Source organism: Cylas formicarius, unplaced genomic scaffold (assembly GCF_029955315.1).
Source record: "Cylas formicarius isolate icCylForm1 unplaced genomic scaffold, icCylForm1.1 PGA_scaffold_8__14_contigs__length_24414737, whole genome shotgun sequence".
In the NCBI taxonomy this organism is placed as follows: domain Eukaryota; kingdom Metazoa; phylum Arthropoda; class Insecta; order Coleoptera; family Brentidae; genus Cylas; species Cylas formicarius.
Genome location: NW_026844361.1, coordinates 21849031 through 21865312, shown reverse-complemented (window position 1 = coordinate 21865312; position 16282 = coordinate 21849031). Strand labels below are relative to the sequence as shown.

Genomic DNA, 16282 nt, shown 5'->3' with positions numbered 1-16282 from the left:
TTCTATGGTTCAAAGTTAAGTTACAAACATTTTTTATTGGACGATGCCAAATAATTTTCCAAAATAGATAAGTTTGTTTTTATAACTGGGCCGACAGCCAGATGTTGCAGTATTTGTCCCACAATTTGATGGTCTTTTCTAAGTAATAACGTATTCAAAAAATGGGTAAAGGCAAAGGAGGTAATAAGGGAGGCAACACCCCCGCTACACAAGACGTAAGTCTTTATTTTTCGTCCTATAAATAATTAACTAGAACATAAAAACAAAAAAATGCATATATAAATATATTTAACATTTTTTTAGAAAAAATCTGCGTCTGTAGGTAAAGCTGCCGAACAAAATACCACTGGGGGCAAGGATTCTAAACCAAAAACGGTAAATAAAAAAGGTAAACATGAATATAAGGATGATAGGGATGATGCAGCGTGAATGTTTTTCATTTCAGGTGGAAAAAAATAACGAATAACTTTGCGTTTCTTTTTACTGTATAAAACAATTGTTTTTTAATATAGTGTTGTGTGTTAATGGATTTTATTATTCTTTTAATGGTATCCACCTTCTATATATGTTACGACTAGAAATCGATTATCAAAATATTTTGTTTTGTAATTGATTTAATAATCATTGAGAAATACAAAGGATATTTTAACACCAACATCCACGGCTATCGTTGTGGGATCACAAAACACCTAAACCTCTTATCCTATGAAACCAGTTGCAAAGGGGATACGAGACGTCACTGCTTAGCTCTTAGGCCTTCTATAATTTGGATGAAACGATCTCTGAATTTGAAAAACGACAAGTGTCAAATTTTTGGGTTGGCCGCCTAACCCAATTTTTTAATTTTTTTTGGGTATCGTTTTTCTGAGTTTTATCAACGTTAATATACATTTATGTTTATGGACAGGCTAATTACATTAATTGAAATCCTTTAGTGGAAGAGCCAAAATGGGAACAGTGCACGCGAAAGTATCGTACTTCCATCATTTCTAAATTTACATTTGGTAACCTAAAAGTTTTAGGTGCCTGAAGACACCGCCAGAAATGTCGGAGATTTCGCAAAAAAAACTGGATTAGCTGACTCAACAAAAGAAAACCAAGCGAAAGAAATCGATCTGGAAAAAGTTAAAGTAAGTAAAAAATTCATAAGTCTTGGAGTTTTATTGTAAATAACTCTGCATTGAAAAGGACAAAATGATAATCTAACAAAATCAGAAACTTTAAAACGCTAGCGGGAAAGGAGCAAAGATGAAATGTGAGTTCGCAGGCAGTTTTCCTAGGTCTTTAGGATTGACATTGTTTATGACTTGTTTCCTTATTTTGGTTTTTAATTAAACTATAATGTGTTTACAGAAAAGTGTGAAAAGAATCGTGAGAAAAAATCTTTTTTATTATAAAAGCAGTTTTGGACTTGATGCTGATCTGTTTCGCAGTGTTAAGCGTTATTTTTTTTATTTTACATGTTCGATTAGGCCCGAGTCGATAGAGTTAACGTCGACGGACTAGGACGAACCAAGAATGATATTGTGGAAGATTGCATAAAAGATTTATTCAAAGCTAAGGATTTTCAGGAGGTCCTGTTAAAAGCACATAAGGTGGGTATTTCGAAAGGCAAATCAGAAGTATTTTTAGGAGCATATTGCAGGCCCGCGTTAAACTAGATGAACTGGGATGTTTTAAGAACATCGGTGTTTACATAGATACGAATAAAGCAGCGAATGCTACGGCCGATGGTTTAGAAGTTACTTTTGATGTCAAGGAACACAAACGGGTAACTGGGGGAGTCAGCACGCATGTAGGTAACAATGAGGGCACTTTAACCGTTTCTATGAAAGCTCCAAACTTGTGCGGCAGAGGGGAGCGAGTCCAAATCGATTACAGTCACGGTTCAAAGAAAACTAGTAACTTTAACTTATCATTCCTTAAGCCGTTCAGGGGAACACATAGGCCTATGTAGGTTGTTGTTTATTCAACTACCTACTCTAATGCTCAACTTTTCAGACTGACGACATCTATATTTAATTCAAACTCTGAATGGCCGAATTCTGGTTACAAACTGCTCGAACGAGGCATCCTGTTAGATTTGGGACTGTATTCTAGTCCGCTCTTGAAACATAATTTTCAATGGGAGGCCTCATTGAGAGACCTCACGACTCTGACTCGAGCAGCTTCGTTCAGCGTTCGCGAGCAGTGTGGTGCTTCGATGAAATCGTCATTGAAACATATTCTCGGTGTGGACCTCAGGGACGATTTAATATTCCCCAGTGCAGGCTCGTTAGTTCAGTTAACATCTGAACTGGCCGGCCTAGGTGGTGATGTGGGCTTTCTAAAGAACGAAGTGCTTTTTCAAGACAATTATTCATTATTCGGGGATGTTGTGAGTGCACTTCCAGTATATAGGGGCCACATTGTCCTCTAACATTTTATTTTTAAGGTTTTGCAGGCCTGTTTCACTGCAGGCTATCTGTCCAGATTAAGTAACGACAAAAGAATTACAATAGCAGATAACTGCTACCTCGGAGGTCCACTCTCCGTTCGAGGCTTCGAGACCAGAGGAATCGGGCCCCATTCGGACGGCGACGCTTTGGGGTCGTCGGCTTACTGGGCAGCCGGCTTGCACATATTTACCCCGCTGCCTTTTAGGCCCGGCCAGGGAACTTTTGGCGATCTCTTTCGTACCCATTTGTTCGTCAATACTGGCAACGTTGGAGATTTTAATTTAGGTGAGACGTGGTGACACCGACCGAAATGATACTACCTAAGCTGCCGTTTTCAGAGCAAATTTCAAAAGGTGACCTTATAGAGATCTTAAAAACAAACGTCAGAATGTCGTACGGCATAGGCGTGGCTCTTAGACTTGGCAACATGGCCAGGTTAGAGGTAAACTACTGTTTCCCCTACAAATTTGACAAGGGCGACCAGACGCATCCCGGTATTCAGTTCGGCATCGGGGTGCAGTTCTTGTAGAGTCGTTCGACAAATTGAAATGTAGCGCAAAGTATTTTTATGAGAGTGTTGGAGTTCGTTTGTCCAGAAATGTTTATGTGTATAAATGGAATATAATTTATTACATATTCAGCGAAATGTTTTTTTTTTGTTGGGGCTGTTTTAAGCAGAAACGTTTTCTTGCCACGCTTTTTACAAATAACAATAATAGACATAAGAATTAAGTGACTGAAAGCGCTCCTTCATTTTGTGTAAACATAATTCAGGTAATATTTTGTCTGCGGTCACACACTGACGTCATATCAACGTGCAAAAAGGACAAAACCGCCAACGCTCTTCTGTTTTCCCATTGACGATTCTAAATTTGCGCGATCATCTGGGTTTAGTGTATTATACCTAATTTTTTTACTAAAAAACGGCCTCGGTATGGTGTATATCGATTTGTTACTATAATATTTTAAAAAGTAGACAGAAACGAAACCATCACAGAAGGTGGAGTATATTCGGCAAAATTTTTTTCAACTAATTTATAATTCCGTTTCGTCCTCTTAACTGTTGGCACCTCAAAATTTTAGTATTTATATGCTTTGAATCTGCCGATGATCTTCGCTATTTGGAATAAATGTAGTTCAATAGAACCCAATTTTTAGTGGTCTGTGGTTTAACCGTATTTGTAATAACCTTGCTTGTTTAATAAAATTAAATTCACGAGGATTGCTTCCAGTTCCCCCTTAAAATCGTTAAATACATGAACCACTAAAAGACAGTGTTGTTGAGTATAAAATATAAAAGTATCTAAAAATAAAGATTTTTAAAACATGAATATCATGCCGTTATTCTTCGACGTTATTATAAAAACAACAATAAAATTTCTCCATATGAATCCAACTTAAAGTAGATGCAATTTTAGCTAATTTTTTAAAGTCGTTTTCTGTGTGTAACTTCGTGCATGATGTGCTGTAATCCGCACTGCGAGCTATTGATTTCCGTTTGCGCTGCGGAAGTAAGTTTTGTCTAATTACGGTTGAATAAGGAAGTTCGATACCGATAAGCGAGTTTAATCGATTTTTTTAACCTTAAAATATGCAATGGTTATGTATGAGGCAATTTGGGCAGTGTAAATAAACATGGATTACAGAAACATACTGCAGGCAATGTGCGAAAAAAACAGTTATCTGTTGGAATGGTATTTGGAGTACTCCCCGATTCACTTCGAAGCCACCGTGAGATATAAACAAGACACTAGAGAGTATGGACGGAACTGCGATAACTTCGTTTCCGAATTTGGATCACTGACATACACAAATTGGATAGTACGGTACACTTATCCGTCTGCGAAGAAGTATTTATATCGCAAAGTGTTCAAGTGTCAGCAGAATAGTTTTAACAAAGTCAAAGCAAAGGAGGATAGTTGTAACGCGAAAATTAATTTTGTGTTTAAGGAAATTACTATAAATCCTAAAAAAAATGATAAACTCTTGGAGCAGGGGTACAATGTCTTCGTAAATGTGAGTCAATAACCTTAATACGTTTGGGCCCTGATTAATCGAGTCTGATATAATATATTTTTTCCCGTACCCAAAATATGCAAATAAAAACCAATTTAAAAACTAGTAGATTAAAACTTAGCTGATGTTGAGGACTTAAAAATCCTAGGACTTTTCAATACAAGAATTAATAAAATAAATCGTTAAATATGTTTTCAATAGTTATCTGATAAGTCAAGTTAGAAGCCCAACGTACTTGGAGAGTCAGGGTCTTAACACATTTTTAGAACGGTATATTGTTTTAGATTACGTTCGACCATAGTCATGAATTAAACTCCAGAATCGATTCAAATTTTTTAAATATTTCAACAAGGCCACGAGACAGACTTGTTAAAAACGTTAAGTGTCCCGTAGTTTTACTGGAGGAAGGTGTCATTCGCGAACATTTTATCAATTTTAATAACGGCCAAGCGCAAGCTGTAAACGAATCTGGTGAACTGACTTTTAATAATCTCACTAGTGAAGAAATAAGAGAACTGATTGCAAATTTCGATTTTTCCGACAGCGATGTGGAGGAATCGTATTTTTTGCAAAGGTGAGTGCCTAAAATTAAATCTATATTTTGACAAGTAAAATCTGTCGCACGCTCAAAACTTTTTTTTTTGTTGACATTCCCCAAAATGGGCAGAGAACATGAATTGGTTGCGGCAGTAGTTCAAACGTTCCCGTTCCTTTCATTTCTTCGATCTTTGTTTGACGCAAGTCAAATGTATACGGCTGTCCTTTTTTAATCGTTTCTTTCAGTACACGACAAAAGAGAAATTCGTAGTGTCATTGGCATTTGACATTTATGTCGACATATCACTTTGACATTTATCTCAAAATGTCAAACTATTCGCTAAAAACGTAGTCTGGCATTTTTATCGATTATATAACATTACTGTTGAGGTTTTCGGATTTTTAGCGCTCCACTCGACGAAATGACAAAAGTGTGTCGTTTGTGTCTAGTCAAATTGGCTAGAGGGTCGAAATATTTTAACATCAATGCCGTGGAAAGTTTCACGGGATTTATGCCATACAGAGACCAATTGACGACGTGTATACCGGAAATGGTGAGTCCATTTTGTCAAAAAATTGTCAAAATAGGTTTAACGTCGACTTGTAGGCATTGGATTTGATCCCAAACCCCGTTATATGCAACACTTGCCGCAACGCTTTGAAAACCTCTTACGATTTTAAATCGAGATGTTTATTAATCGAGAAAAAGATAAGAGAATATGTGGAGAGTCAGCCAATGGAAGCCTACGATCTCAGCGAAATTGATACTTCCGAATTACCGAAACCCATAAAGCCACAAGATTTGGAGTCGCCAAAAGAATCCCCTCCCAAGGAGCCAAAAAAACAAACGTCTATGCTCTCCGATTTGCTTAGTGTCAAACGAGAGATTGTGATATCTAATTCAACCGAACTTGAGATTGTTCCCTCCTCATTTTCAAGGACCCCCGTCGTAAAGGAGGAAGAGGCCGTTACACAAAACACGGGCGCTGTGTTTGCGTGCAATCATTGTGAACAGAAATTTCCGAACGTGCCCGCGTTGCACCATCACAAAACCGCTTTACATGACGAAGATTACTTGTGCAATTTTTGTAACCAGGCGTTTAAGACTTTGCAGTGCTTGAGAAAGCACAACAATATCTGCCAAAGGAGTCGAAATCCAGCGGCGCACCATCCAGTTCTAACAAAGAGGCCTCATCTGCCGACCAAGGCGAAAAATCACCTCAAAAAGTGGCTCTTCCGGCACACAGATGTAAGTTTTGTAGTTGTTTTTAATATAATGCTTAAAATCTTCTGTTGAGGTTGTTCAATAATTAAATTTGTATTGTAGGAGCTTAAAATACATACAAATATTGTGATATATAAAGAAATAGGAGTTTGGTGGTTAGGTTTATTAGATGTCGCTAATGTCTTTTAGATAGTTTACAGCATTTATTACGTTTTTAATGTGAAATACTCAATTTTAATAATTATTATTTTGTGTGTAAATTTGAGTTTTTCTAAAATCAAATTAATGGTTTGTTAAATTGATTTTATTAATTTGTGGCAAACAATGACGTCATAATTAGATAGAATGTGTTTTATTTTTTCAGATAAATTATTTATATATTTCACTTAATTTATGGGTTTTTCTAAAAGTTGGCTTGCTATTGGGACATATTTTTTCGGACAATTTAAGAAAAGTGTTAATTATAAATATATTATATATGTTTCAGTTCTTTTTAACAGGAATTTTAGTTTTTAATCTAGTCAAAATTGATTTTATTAATTTGTAAGATTTGTTGCAAACTGTGATATCATATTTAGATAGAATATGTTTTATTTTATCAGATAAATTATTTAAATGCGGTATTGAAACATTTTTAATATATTTATGTGCACATTTATATACAATATACAATATTTGAGTTTTTTTTAACAGGAATATTAGTTTTTAGTCCAGTAAAAATTAATTTTATTAATTTGTAAGAATTGTGGCAAACTGTGATATCTTATAGATAGAATATGCATGTATTGCAGTATTTTTAGTTTTTTGTTTTGGTATATTTATATACATTTACATGATTTTCAAAAGGTAGGCCTTTTGTTCCAGTATATTTTCTTGGACAAGTTACGCAAGGTAGTGAATATACAACATTTGAGTTCTTTTAAGCTGGAATTTTACTTTTTAATGCAGTGCATTTGATAAAATGCTTTTTTTTATTTTGGTATAAGCCGTTAAACGATCATCGGGTCATCAATAAAACGTTAAAAAAAAAATCTATTAAAATTTAAACCTTTTTAAAACTTTTTCCTGCAAGCACTGTGTATGGTGCGACCTTACAGCTTCACTTTAGATCGATTGTTTCAGCACCCCTATCCGACGGACATGGAAAAACAGCAATTGATGAAGGAGACGAACTTGTCGTTGCTGCAGGTGGAAAATTGGTTTATAAACGCTCGAAGGAGAATTTTGGCGGACCTGACGAAACTGAAAAATCTCAGAGGAAGGCAGATCAGGAGGAAACGGAACCGCACGCAGTTGGAGCTCGGTGAGTTAGTACCTTTCGGTCGCCGAGAAATCCGCAAACACGTGCGTTTATCAGAAGCAGATTGCGAGGACATCTTAGAGACGGAACCGGAAAAACTGCTGGATGAAGAATTGGAGCAGGCGCCTTTTATAGCGAGTCTCGAAGAACAAGAACCGGTTGCCGAAGACACAGAAGATGTCAAACCCCCTCATGGGTTAAGGGATGATCCTCTAGATGACACTTCGAATAGTGATGTGCCGCAGCTGAAGATGGAAATAGAAGTGGACGAACGGTAATGGTAGTGATTGAATGGGTAAAGATTGCAGAGTTTGTAGTTTTTGAGGCCCCCATTTTGATTCATGCACATTTTACAATATTTTTAAATATTACCGCATTACGTACTATTGAGGGTACAATTTGACCCTTAGATAAGATAAAAAATGCGATAGACGAATTGTTCCAACTGTATGCTATTTGGGATTCTCGGCAATCCGCCACATAATAATTTTGAGGTTGACCATGTCGAGAGCTTTTTTTCAATTTCAGATGGAAAATTGGTACTTGCAAATTCAAGTTTTCCATTTTATCCAGCCTGCGCGTTAATAAAAATGAATTTTGAAAACAAACCTGGTTGGTACTAAGAAATGCGTTCAAGTTATTTCGAATATTATATCATTGGTACTATTATTATTATGTATATTTATTATTTTCACATTAAGCACAATCATTTTATTCGCCAATTTAACTGTACTTTAAAGACCGTCCGCAAATTCTCTATTTGATCTGGGCTACTGGATGGCCGCTGTAAAACATCTATATGATTATGCTGTAGCGTATTAGCAGGAGGCTTGGGACCATTGTCTACAAATAAATTTTCTTATATATATATATATGACACACACATATATATATATATATATATATATATATATATATATATATATATATATATATATATATATATATATATATATATATATATATATATATATATATATATATATATATATATATATATATATATATATGACTGCAGGACCTTTTCCAGTATGTTTATGTGTACTTCAGTTATTCTGTATGATAGAACCACCTCCAAATTTTACTGTTTTCATAGTGTAACACTAGTCGAAATCTTTATTTGGTGTACCTCAAATAAAACGCCGCCCATTAGGATCGAATGTATTTACATTGCATTCATCTGAACATTGTTAATTTAATTTTATTATTTTTATTTAAAATGCTATAATAAATAATAACCTTTCGTTGCAACTCTTTTGCATATCTGCAGATATTCCGAAGTAACTAACTTATTGAGTTGACAACCAACTACATCTTTATGGAAACGATAATATAAGCGTACTTTAGCGTAAATGTAGATTTTTTGACCGTTACCAGCTCAGAAGGAACTTTTTCCTCCTGCATCTATGTCAGATATGTTTCCTTGTAGTAACAGAAGCATTTGTCTTCTTGCTATCTATAGAACACAAATTATCATGTTAATAATAATAATAATAATATTTATTGCCAAAATTTCATTTTACATAAAAATCTTTCTACAGTAAAGGGGCAAATACTGCTTGTACATAGGTTGGCCATAAAATAACTTTTAACTACTTACTACTGGTTGTACACAATATGTTAATCTTTTTTATTATTTCACAAAATTGAAAAAGAGTTATAGATATTTTTTTGAATTTTATTTTTACTTATTCGATTGTAACGCTTCTAATGTTTTCTTTAACTTTTTTGTCGACAGTGCGATTTTTCAATTCATTGAAATATTTTGCCGCGTATCTTGCAAAACCAATAAGTCATTTATGTATGAGTTGAACATTTGTTTTAACTTGCTGACTTCATAGATAAATCTGGTAAGTGAAGCTGTAGCGCATCATCTGGGCCTTTTTTCTTGAGGAAACCAAATTGGATACTTTGCTCCATGCCATTATTTATAATGCGATTTGTGACCGGAACAGCTAACTCAATTATGCTGGCATGAATGTCATCGCACTTATCAGCCTTGTTTTTAAGTCCACTAGTAGTCGGATAAACTTCTGTTTCATTTGCAGATTTAGATCGTGCTAGATAAATATACATCCTAATATTCGAAACATCCTGAACAAATTGTCTCTAATATTTGTAGGTTGGCCACAATCCTGCTATTGAGGTTTTTAAAGTACAAATTATTTAATTTTTTACTTGGTCCCGATCCATCTTGGGTGGGAATATATTTTTTTGATTGTAAAAATAAGGAGAGACGTTGCAATTTAAAACAATTTGAGGAAGTTTCGTGTGAAAATCGCTTGGCCACTTTTGTTTTTTAATATGAAATGGATGGACTTTTCTGAGCTTATGGAAAAATCAAACTTTCCCGTTTCATCCCGCTTCAAATACAATCGTGTCTTTCTTCAAATATCGATCTGTTTTTTTGGATATCGGTGTAAGAATATACTTGTATATATCATTAAAAATATACAGAAACCTGTAATGTACTACGATGTAATTAGGTAGGATAGTGGTGTAGGCTAGGCCTATTTGTTTTTATTTAATTTTCATTATTTAGGCAAGGAAGCCCAAATCTTAAATGGCGCGTTATTCGATTCTTTTACCTCTCAATATTATGTGTATATTTATTTTTTATAACTTTTAGCGCTAGTAAGCTGTTAAATACTTTTTTATGATATTTTTTGTACATGTTAATTTTATGTTTCGAAAACCTGTATAAGTTTTTCAAATAAAACAGTTATTAAAACTTACGTCCTTTTATTTAACTTAAAATTTGTACAACAGATAACAAATTAATTATCTAATTAAATAATCAGTCTTGAAAATGAAGATCTTGAAAATTGGTATCTTAGTCGACCTCCTCGATTGTCGGTCCACTTTGCTGTCCACCGAATCCACCTGCTTGTCTTCCACATCCACCGGGCATTCCACTTGACGAGGGTCCGGGGCCAAAGTTCTGCTGGTTGCCGCCTCCATAGAGTTTGGCCATTATGGGGCTGCAGGCGGATGTGAGCTGCTTCCGTCTGTCTTCGAATTCTTCTTTCTCAGCCAGAGTGTTACTGTCGAGCCACCTTAACGCGTCCGCGCATTCTTGCTCCACCCTCGACTTGTCCTCGGGGCTCAGTTTATCACCGGACTCACTTACTGCCTGCTTCAGTTGGAATATGTAGGCTTCCAATTGGTTTCGCGCAGACACTTTGAGTTTTTGTTTCTCGTCTTCTTCTTTGTACATCTCGGCTTCGGACAACATTCGGTCGATATCTTGCTGGGATAGTCTGCCCTTGTCGTTTTTGATGGTGATGTTACGGGAGTTGCCCGAACTGGTATCCTTGGCAGAAACATTTAGGATTCCGTTGGCGTCCAAATCGAAGGTGACTTCGACCTTAGGGACGCCTCTGGGAGCTGGTGGAATTCCGGTTAGGTCGAAGGTACCCAGAAGGTTGTTGTCCTTCGTCATGGCCCTTTCCCCTTCGAAGACTTGAATAGTCACCGCAGGCTGATTATCGGAATATGTTGTGAAAGTCTGAGTTTGCTTGCATGGAATTCTGGCGTTTCTTTCAATAATTTTGGTCATAACCCCACCGGCAGTTTCAATACCCATCGATAAAGGCGTTACATCAACTAACAGCACATCCTGAATCTTCTCGTCTTTCTCGCCATTCAATACTGCTGCTTGGACGGCAGCCCCATAAGCCACTGCTTCATCTGGATTAATGGAAAGATTTAGCTGTTTCCCGTTGAAGAAATTCTGCAGAAGCTGCTGGATTTTGGGAATTCTCGTGGAGCCGCCAACCAACACTATGTCATGAATAGATCTCTTGTCCATTTTGGCATCATTGAGAGCTTTCTCAACTGGCTGTAAGGTTCCTCTGAACAAATCCGCGTTAAGTTCTTCGAAACGGGCCCTCGTGACTTTGGTATAAAAGTCTACACCTTCGTACAAAGCATCGATTTCAATAGAGGCTTCTGTACTCGACGATAACGTTCTCTTGGCTCGTTCCGCGGCAGTCCTTAACCTTCTCAACGCTCGAGGATTAGTTTTTAAATCTTTTCTGTATTTGCGTTTGAACTCGTCTGCTAAATGGTTGACTAGTCGATTGTCAAAGTCCTCTCCTCCTAAATGTGTGTCACCGGCCGTAGCTCTTACTTCGAACAACGAACCTTCATCGATGGTTAGTATGGAAACGTCGAAAGTGAAGATGGAAATAGAAGTGGACGAACGGTAATGGTAGTGATTGAATGGGTAAAGATTGCAGAGTTTGTAGTTTTTGAGGCCCCCATTTTGATTCATGCACATTTTACAATATTTTTAAATATTACCGCATTACGTACTATTGAGGGTACAATTTGACCCTTAGATAAGATAAAAAATGCGATAGACGAATTGTTCCAACTGTATGCTATTTGGGATTCTCGGCAATCCGCCACATAATAATTTTGCGTACTTTAGCGTAAATGTAGATTTTTTGACCGTTACCAGCTCAGAAGGAACTTTTTCCTCCTGCATCTATGTCAGATATGTTTCCTTGTAGTAACAGAAGCATTTGTCTTCTTGCTATCTATAGAACACAAATTATCATGTTAATAATAATAATAATAATATTTATTGCCAAAATTTCATTTTACATAAAAATCTTTCTACAGTAAAGGGGCAAATACTGCTTGTACATAGGTTGGCCATAAAATAACTTTTAACTACTTACTACTGGTTGTACACAATATGTTAATCTTTTTTATTATTTCACAAAATTGAAAAAGAGTTATAGATATTTTTTTGAATTTTATTTTTACTTATTCGATTGTAACGCTTCTAATGTTTTCTTTAACTTTTTTGTCGACAGTGCGATTTTTCAATTCATTGAAATATTTTGCCGCGTATCTTGCAAAACCAATAAGTCATTTATGTATGAGTTGAACATTTGTTTTAACTTGCTGACTTCATAGATAAATCTGGTAAGTGAAGCTGTAGCGCATCATCTGGGCCTTTTTTCTTGAGGAAACCAAATTGGATACTTTGCTCCATGCCATTATTTATAATGCGATTTGTGACCGGAACAGCTAACTCAATTATGCTGGCATGAATGTCATCGCACTTATCAGCCTTGTTTTTAAGTCCACTAGTAGTCGGATAAACTTCTGTTTCATTTGCAGATTTAGATCGTGCTAGATAAATATACATCCTAATATTCGAAACATCCTGAACAAATTGTCTCTAATATTTGTAGGTTGGCCACAATCCTGCTATTGAGGTTTTTAAAGTACAAATTATTTAATTTTTTACTTGGTCCCGATCCATCTTGGGTGGGAATATATTTTTTTGATTGTAAAAATAAGGAGAGACGTTGCAATTTAAAACAATTTGAGGAAGTTTCGTGTGAAAATCGCTTGGCCACTTTTGTTTTTTAATATGAAATGGATGGACTTTTCTGAGCTTATGGAAAAATCAAACTTTCCCGTTTCATCCCGCTTCAAATACAATCGTGTCTTTCTTCAAATATCGATCTGTTTTTTTGGATATCGGTGTAAGAATATACTTGTATATATCATTAAAAATATACAGAAACCTGTAATGTACTACGATGTAATTAGGTAGGATAGTGGTGTAGGCTAGGCCTATTTGTTTTTATTTAATTTTCATTATTTAGGCAAGGAAGCCCAAATCTTAAATGGCGCGTTATTCGATTCTTTTACCTCTCAATATTATGTGTATATTTATTTTTTATAACTTTTAGCGCTAGTAAGCTGTTAAATACTTTTTTATGATATTTTTTGTACATGTTAATTTTATGTTTCGAAAACCTGTATAAGTTTTTCAAATAAAACAGTTATTAAAACTTACGTCCTTTTATTTAACTTAAAATTTGTACAACAGATAACAAATTAATTATCTAATTAAATAATCAGTCTTGAAAATGAAGATCTTGAAAATTGGTATCTTAGTCGACCTCCTCGATTGTCGGTCCACTTTGCTGTCCACCGAATCCACCTGCTTGTCTTCCACATCCACCGGGCATTCCACTTGACGAGGGTCCGGGGCCAAAGTTCTGCTGGTTGCCGCCTCCATAGAGTTTGGCCATTATGGGGCTGCAGGCGGATGTGAGCTGCTTCCGTCTGTCTTCGAATTCTTCTTTCTCAGCCAGAGTGTTACTGTCGAGCCACCTTAACGCGTCCGCGCATTCTTGCTCCACCCTCGACTTGTCCTCGGGGCTCAGTTTATCACCGGACTCACTTACTGCCTGCTTCAGTTGGAATATGTAGGCTTCCAATTGGTTTCGCGCAGACACTTTGAGTTTTTGTTTCTCGTCTTCTTCTTTGTACATCTCGGCTTCGGACAACATTCGGTCGATATCTTGCTGGGATAGTCTGCCCTTGTCGTTTTTGATGGTGATGTTACGGGAGTTGCCCGAACTGGTATCCTTGGCAGAAACATTTAGGATTCCGTTGGCGTCCAAATCGAAGGTGACTTCGACCTTAGGGACGCCTCTGGGAGCTGGTGGAATTCCGGTTAGGTCGAAGGTACCCAGAAGGTTGTTGTCCTTCGTCATGGCCCTTTCCCCTTCGAAGACTTGAATAGTCACCGCAGGCTGATTATCGGAATATGTTGTGAAAGTCTGAGTTTGCTTGCATGGAATTCTGGCGTTTCTTTCAATAATTTTGGTCATAACCCCACCGGCAGTTTCAATACCCATCGATAAAGGCGTTACATCAACTAACAGCACATCCTGAATCTTCTCGTCTTTCTCGCCATTCAATACTGCTGCTTGGACGGCAGCCCCATAAGCCACTGCTTCATCTGGATTAATGGAAAGATTTAGCTGTTTCCCGTTGAAGAAATTCTGCAGAAGCTGCTGGATTTTGGGAATTCTCGTGGAGCCGCCAACCAACACTATGTCATGAATAGATCTCTTGTCCATTTTGGCATCATTGAGAGCTTTCTCAACTGGCTGTAAGGTTCCTCTGAACAAATCCGCGTTAAGTTCTTCGAAACGGGCCCTCGTGACTTTGGTATAAAAGTCTACACCTTCGTACAAAGCATCGATTTCAATAGAGGCTTCTGTACTCGACGATAACGTTCTCTTGGCTCGTTCCGCGGCAGTCCTTAACCTTCTCAACGCTCGAGGATTAGTTTTTAAATCTTTTCTGTATTTGCGTTTGAACTCGTCTGCTAAATGGTTGACTAGTCGATTGTCAAAGTCCTCTCCTCCTAAATGTGTGTCACCGGCCGTAGCTCTTACTTCGAACAACGAACCTTCATCGATGGTTAGTATGGAAACGTCGAAAGTGCCTCCTCCCAAATCGAATATCAAAACATTGCGCTCTCCCTTCAAGTTCTTATCGAGGCCGTACGCTAACGCGGCTGCCGTGGGTTCGTTTATGATTCTCATAACGTTTAGTCCCGCGATAACGCCCGCATCTTTTGTGGCTTGTCTTTGGGAGTCGTTGAAATAAGCCGGAACGGTGACGACGGCATCTCTAATAGGCATTCCCAAATATGCTTCGGCCGTTTCCTTCATTTTCGTCAACACCATCGAACTGACTTCTTCCGGAGCGAATCTCTTGATCTCTCCCTTATATTCCACCTGGATTTTCGGTTTACCGCTGTCGTTGACGACTTTAAACGGCCAATGTTTGAGATCTTGTTGAATTTTGGGATCGTCGTACTTCCTTCCGATCAGTCGTTTAGCGTCGAATACGGTGTTAGCCGGGTTCATCGCCACCTGGTTCTTCGCCGCATCCCCGATGAGACGTTCCGTATCGGTAAACGCCACATAACTAGGAGTCGTTCTGTTGCCTTGGTCGTTGGCGATGATTTCCACTTTCCCGTGCTGCCAAACACCGACACACGAGTAGGTCGTTCCCAAATCAATACCGATTGCTGGAGCTTTCACCATTTTTGTTACTTCTCTATTCTCCTTTTACAAATAAACTATACGAAACTTGGAAAATTATCGCTTCGCTTGTTGCTAATGCTTTCAATATCGCACTTCGGATTCAAATGTTGGGTAGGAGAGACCCGATTGGCAGCTTTTATATGCGCCGGCTTGACATTCCCGAAGAGGAACGAAAATTCTCGACTTTTCCACATGCGTCTCCTCTCTTTCTAATTCTGCTAGGTAAAAAAGGACATGGATCGACGACAACCGAGAAAGTAGAAAATTCTCGATTTTAATATAGGGGGAGCCAAACGGGGACCGCTGAAGCCCAGTTTACCTCGTCGAAATTTAGTTTTGTGATAACTGAATTAATTATAAGTGAAGTAGAAAAATATCGGGTTCTAATGGAAAAAAATGATGTCATCGAAGAAGAAAATGTTTACAGAAGTGGACTAGCGCCAGAATCATTTATTAATGTTTGGACCGAGTATAGAGACGACAGCGAATATTTTGTGTAAAATAACTTTCTTTTTTATAAATATATAAATAACGATATATTGTTGCGAACCTTAACTACTCGGAGCTGAATGTATTTTCGATTAGATTCATAAAGCAAGTTTTTTCATCGATGTTTAATTTTGCCCATATGAAACTTTGACAAGCAAATAGGTTACCCAATAAACTTTTTTGTCATTTTTTTCATGTAAAGTTTCTAAATATTGCGTGGACAATTGATTTCATTGCAAAATGACACATTTACCTTTAATTAAGACTTTTGACAAGTTTTAATAACTCATCAATATCAACAGCTAGCCTTAGCACACACTTAGTGCGGTACCAAAGCTAATTTGGAATTTATGAGCTAATTTATGTTATATGTATACAGTGTTTTATTATATTGGTGAAT

The 16282-nt window shown here is 37.0% G+C and overlaps 4 protein-coding genes across 6 annotated transcripts; 2 read left to right on the top strand and 2 right to left on the bottom strand.

Moving 5' to 3' along the window:
- The first annotated feature begins 14 nt into the window (after positions 1 to 14).
- Positions 15 to 3071, top strand: LOC132706073 (sorting and assembly machinery component 50 homolog). Its single transcript, XM_060677156.1, has 9 exons — positions 15 to 215; positions 304 to 388; positions 446 to 969; positions 1023 to 1130; positions 1473 to 1595; positions 1646 to 1953; positions 2002 to 2377; positions 2435 to 2723; positions 2777 to 3071. Exons 3-9 carry the CDS (start codon positions 949 to 951, stop codon positions 2965 to 2967), a joined length of 1416 nt encoding a protein of 471 aa, XP_060533139.1. The 5' UTR covers positions 15 to 215; positions 304 to 388; positions 446 to 948; the 3' UTR covers positions 2968 to 3071.
- An 846-nt stretch (positions 3072 to 3917) lies between these two features.
- LOC132706034 (uncharacterized) lies at positions 3918 to 8393 on the top strand. 3 transcript variants are annotated; one of them, XM_060677091.1, is made up of 6 exons: positions 3918 to 4454; positions 4739 to 5028; positions 5398 to 5545; positions 5599 to 6240; positions 7339 to 7519; positions 7580 to 8393. In XM_060677091.1, the coding sequence occupies exons 1-6, from the start codon at positions 4074 to 4076 to the stop codon at positions 7792 to 7794; spliced, it is 1857 nt and encodes a 618-aa protein (XP_060533074.1). In that variant the 5' UTR covers positions 3918 to 4073; the 3' UTR covers positions 7795 to 8393. The 3 variants fall into 3 exon arrangements, with proteins under 3 accessions (XP_060533074.1, XP_060533073.1, XP_060533072.1); XM_060677090.1 differs by having other exon boundaries at positions 3919 to 4454; positions 7577 to 8393; XM_060677089.1 differs by having other exon boundaries at positions 3920 to 4454; positions 7574 to 8393.
- Positions 8394 to 8513: 120 nt separating this feature from the next.
- On the bottom strand, positions 8514 to 11798 carry LOC132706502 (heat shock 70 kDa protein-like). Its single transcript, XM_060677855.1, has one exon. The coding sequence runs from the start codon at positions 11796 to 11798 to the stop codon at positions 10350 to 10352; it is 1449 nt and encodes a 482-aa protein (XP_060533838.1). The 3' UTR covers positions 8514 to 10349.
- Positions 11799 to 11947: 149 nt separating this feature from the next.
- On the bottom strand, positions 11948 to 15513 carry LOC132706284 (heat shock protein 70 B2-like). Its single transcript, XM_060677534.1, has one exon. The coding sequence runs from the start codon at positions 15391 to 15393 to the stop codon at positions 13438 to 13440; it is 1956 nt and encodes a 651-aa protein (XP_060533517.1). The 5' UTR covers positions 15394 to 15513; the 3' UTR covers positions 11948 to 13437.
- Positions 15514 to 16282: the final 769 nt, after the last annotated feature.